Below are 4893 nucleotides of genomic sequence, written 5' to 3' on the forward strand. Positions count from 1 at the left end.
TTGTCGTGCATGTGTGTGAGTACTCACTGGGCATGAGTCGTGACACGTGACTTCCAAGCTGCCTCACATCTTCCTGATTTGGAATTGAACTCTGCTTCAATCTGGCCGGGCGGCTGGCACACCCCCAGACAGGACCCAGACAGGACCCATAATAGACTCTACGTAGACTAGACCTAGAGTTTCCATTTCCTGGACGACCTCACTGCATCGATGACTGAATGACAAGCGATAGCCTTGAATGAATCTTGTCCTTTCAATAAGTACTTTCACTTGTTGAACAATGCTGCCCCTGCAAGTTCATGCACAAAACAATGGTGAGGTTTCCTGGTGGCCTATTGCCTGATCCCCTTTTTCAGCTTTTGAGGATTGCTATCATTAGTCCAGGTCAAGCAGCCAATTGATAACGGGCGCTTTTAGGCCCACATTCATAATCCATAATTCTCATTGCAGACATCTAGGCGCTCGTCGAATCTGTTTGTTACTTGCCACCTAGTTCCATCGCACCAAGACAGCCTATTAACACCCACACCTATCTACTTTTCTCATTCACTAGATGGGTGAAAACAATCCTACTTGTAAGGAACGTTGGAGGCGGCTGAAGCAAAGTCATTCAGACCCTCATTTGGTAGAGGAGAGAGGCAGGAGGGCAACCAGTTGCGATGTATGAACTTTCATCTTGACAACTACATTATCTCTAATCATTACAGTCGTCCTCTCTCTTGCCTCCAGGAAATGGATCTCGCGGATGACTCACGAGGTCAATGTGCAAGATCTTTGGCAAGGTGAACAAGCGCTTCACTCGAAACACTCGACAGTCCCCCAACCCTGAACCCACAGCTGCAATTTCCAGCCTACAGGACACCCAACCTGTTCAATCAACTAAGGTAAGTGTAATTTCAACTCTGAGTGTGCCCTGTGTGCCATGATTAGTACTAATCACTTCTGCAGAATCTCACCCCTCCCACTCTCGAACCGAATTGCGAGCAATCTTCTAATTCAGGGATCGTAGAGGTAAGCTCAACTAATGAAACTCTGAATATTCCCATCCGTCTCATTTGACAACGTGCTGATGTCTATGCTTAGGCCGAACATTTCGACCCAAAGGTTGTGAACAAAAAAATCGCCAATGCCAACAAAGGTCTCGCAGGCACCAGCCAAGTCCCCACATTACTCCAAAAGGCTTCTTCCATGATCAACAATGTACCATCTGTTTCTGATGAAATAGACATGTTTTCTGTGTTGCTTAAACCTTTAAAGGCATTCAACTCCATTGCCAACATGATTGCAGACATATGACCATCTATCTCACTTCCGCACGTCACTAACATTCACATGCAGGCCCATCCTTATGCAAAGTTGGCATTGTGTATCTTCACTTCTGCATCCAATGTAAGCTTCTTTCTCGATCATCGCTGTCGCAGGTTGACAAAGTTTCGGTAACAGATGATTCTTGATCAGGCAAACTGTGATGAAGACGTTTCACGTTTGCTCTCGAAGATATCTGGAGTCTATTATTTTATCATGGAGAAGCAGGAATTGATTGAGATGGAATCTATGCTAGCGATATGCGGAAAAATAGCGTGACGGGAGACGCTGCGATGCGCATGAGGCAGTGCTTCTCTTGCCCCATTTGTGATGGTGTCAGTTGGGAAGCTGACATGCGTTTCATGCGCACGGTTCTGTGCCCGAGCGATCATCACAAAATATACCCCCTGCCCAGAAAGAACATCTATATCAGCCAATGCCTGACATAGAAGCATGATATCACCAGTATTCGACCATACCCCAACAGGACAGATATGAATGATCAGTGAGTGAGGCAGCTCCCTGTGGGACCTGAGACATGCAACAGTCAGAGCCTCGAGGTGGAAATTAGACGCACGCTGCATTGCCACTCACCCATATTAGGCAATCTAATGCCCGAACGCACCATGAGGATGATGTAGCAGGGCACAATCACCACAACCCTGAAAAAAAAAATTTTGTGTAAATGATATTGCAAAATGTATACGTTATAAGTAGTGAACGTCCGACGTACGAACAGCCCACCATAGCAGCAAAACACCAAACACCCATACCAGTACGTCTACTGGAGCAGCTGGGCAACCACTGACATGAGCAACTGATCGGACAGACACAGAATTTTTTCACCATAAGTAAGAATCTATGAAGTGCACTGTTGATGCTTCTCCTGTCCGGCAAGAGCTGGATTTTTGATGACGAGAGCAGCATACTGGAAGATTTGTTTGGGCTGGATGAAAAAATGTTCCAGGTCCCGAATAAGCACCTAACCGAGAATCAGCGGGAGTCGTTTTGTGTGATGATCAACGCGATCTCACAGAGGAAGACAGCAGACGCACGTTACAAAGTGCTGGAAGGCAAGAGCGAGGGAGGATGGAGTGCAGGACGTGAGGCTTTGTCGATCTGGTTCAATAAACAAAAAATTTCATCTAAGTTAGCTAAGTGTATTGACGATGTCTGGCACTCAATAGGTGTCTCACCGATGCAACTGATTCACGACAGGCTGGAGGAGGGGGTTGAGTTTCCGAACATCTTGGACACTGAGCATGCCAAAGAAGACGTTCTGGCTGCGATCTTGGGGGACCATGCCAACAAACAGCTCCCGCGCGGTGATTTTCGCGATGCAGGAACGACAATCAACCACCACGCATGGGAACACCATCGTAAGCGTTTCAGATGTGCCCAGGACTCATTGCCCACAAAAAAACTTGCTGCTAGTGTAGCAATCAAAGGTATGAATACGACAATGACCTGAAAGATAAACTAACCTAGAGGCAGACATTGAGGAAGCGGACGAAGTAGGTGCAAAGATGTTGCGTGATGCCACCAAGGCCGTCAAAGCTCTGAGGATGGCCGTGGTGTGGTTCCCAGATGAGAAAGACCAAGTTGGCGAGTATGAGGAATTTTTGAAGGAGGTTGTTGTCACTGCGGTGGTGAAATCGAGGAAGGTTACTAAGGAGAAGGTAACGGTGAAGACTGATAACACACCTGGCAGTGCGTGATGCTCCGGTCCCCTATGGGAGCCATCAATAAAACCCACTCTGACAACACTTTGCAGGAAAGCATGGTACTGAGCAAGCACGCAAGATCAAGACCACGTTGCTCGTTGCACCTGGGGATGTCGAGGAGATCTGGGCCCTGTATGTGCAGCTGTTCGAAACTGAACCTGGTGAGTTAGAGGCGCCAAGAGTAGACAAGGAGGACGAACCTATTGGAAGAGATGACTGGGACAACAATTGCGAGGATCTTGGGGTAGATGGTTGGTGAGAGATGGATAATGATAAGTTAAACCACTTACTTCAGTTTCCCGGTGGCAAGCCCGCACTCTTTGCGGAATTGCAGTCAAAAACAGGACTGTGTGCCTGGGATGCAGATGTGGCATCGATGTTTATGAGGGAGAATGAATATATGGAGCTGTTGTCCCTCCTGTGGCACCAGCGAGTAGGTGTCGCGGCGATCATCGACAAGATATGGGCATCTGCGCTAAACAAAGGTAACACTCCGGGAATTTTAATAGCAGATGAAGTAGGTGTTGGGAAGACAGCACTCACCATGGGCACCATCGCCTTCGTCATTGATGCTTACTGGGTTCAAGAAGTCGCTGCCGGACGAGGAAAACCTGCCAGGGTGACCACAAGTATCAACCTGAGCAACCTTCGCCCAGCCCCCATCCTCGGTGAGTGTCCTGTTTGTGTAACGGTCCCCTGAGGGAGCTGTCCGTATCGACATGTGGGTGTTGTGGATGGATGATGGATCTGGTCCCCATAGGGAGCCATTGCTGGCTGCTGGTGTAACGGTCCCCTGAGAGAGCTGTTCGTGTCACGCACATGTGGGTGTTGTCAATTGATCATGGGTGCGGTCCCCGTAGGGAGCCATTGCTGGTTGCTGGTTGAGACACGAGTCTTATGTCCAGCATGAGTACAGCAGAATGATCTGACATACGGGTGTGACAGCAGTCCCCTTAGGGAGCTGCTGTAGGAGTGGGCACCTGTTGGACAACGGGTGTGATTGCAGTCCCTGTAGGGAGCCGTCTGCTGATCGTAGTCAAAGAACGGTAGCTCACCTGTGATTTCTCCCCCACAGCTGAACACCTGTATTTTGCAGGCCGAGATGCAATCCCGAACCTGCCCCACATCATCATCGTGCCAAATTCCTTGATCAATCAATGGTATTTGGAGCTACGCACCTTCTTCGCCCCTGGAGCTGTCGAGATCTACAGGTATCCATCAGCAGAAAGTGAGTTTGGCGATTTCTGGAACGGTCCATGGGCCACGTCGGCCACACCATTGATTCATTGAATCATCTTGGTCACTCATTCTGTGAGTCTGATCAGTTTGCCCTCACAATTCTATTCTTACAGCATACTTCACGCCAGATCATGGCTACATTAGGCAAAGTGTTCGACACACGCAAAGGCCTCGCAGGACACAACAGTCACAAGGTGTCGGACGAGACACGCTCCGTCAGACAATGGAAACAAGCATTGAAATGTCTGTGGGCTGGACATGAATTCCTTAGCATTTTAATTGACGAAGTCCACGAGATGCGCAACCTTACTGCAGGTTTTTACGCGACACTCGAGGTCACGAAGGCCTCCGTCATTAAATTACTCGCATCAGGCACTCCACTTTACACCGGCCTGATGGTAAGTCTCAAAATCAAACATGGTTAGTTAGCACCGACTCACTCCTTATTCAGGATCTTTGCAATATAGGTTGGTTAGCGTGGATCCAGCACTTCATGAGCAAGGAGGGCAATGAGCACGATAAAGATCACATCAAGCAACTTTGTGCTGCACGTCGAGCGATGACACAGGAGGATAAAAATGATGCTGCCGCACATACCATTCATTTGGTTGATAGAGGATTGTAG

At 48.4% G+C, this 4893-nt stretch overlaps 1 protein-coding gene across 1 annotated transcript; it reads left to right on the top strand.

The window, feature by feature from the left end:
• Window positions 1-761: 761 nt before the first annotated feature.
• EDB93DRAFT_1108145 (uncharacterized protein) lies at window positions 762-4893 on the top strand (the record flags this gene model as incomplete). Its single annotated transcript, XM_041447804.1, has 15 exons — window positions 762-884; window positions 949-1011; window positions 1084-1200; window positions 1339-1389; window positions 1444-1580; window positions 1793-1810; window positions 2023-2080; window positions 2204-2454; window positions 2524-2684; window positions 2794-3015; window positions 3080-3273; window positions 3325-3697; window positions 4126-4257; window positions 4413-4666; window positions 4720-4893. The coding sequence occupies 15 exons, from the start codon at window positions 762-764 to the stop codon at window positions 4891-4893; spliced, it is 2328 nt and encodes a 775-aa protein (XP_041302446.1).

This window comes from Suillus bovinus (genome assembly GCF_016758785.1).
Source record: "Suillus bovinus strain UH-Sbo-P2 chromosome Unknown EDB93scaffold_96, whole genome shotgun sequence".
NCBI classification, from domain to species: Eukaryota; Fungi; Basidiomycota; class Agaricomycetes; order Boletales; family Suillaceae; genus Suillus; species Suillus bovinus.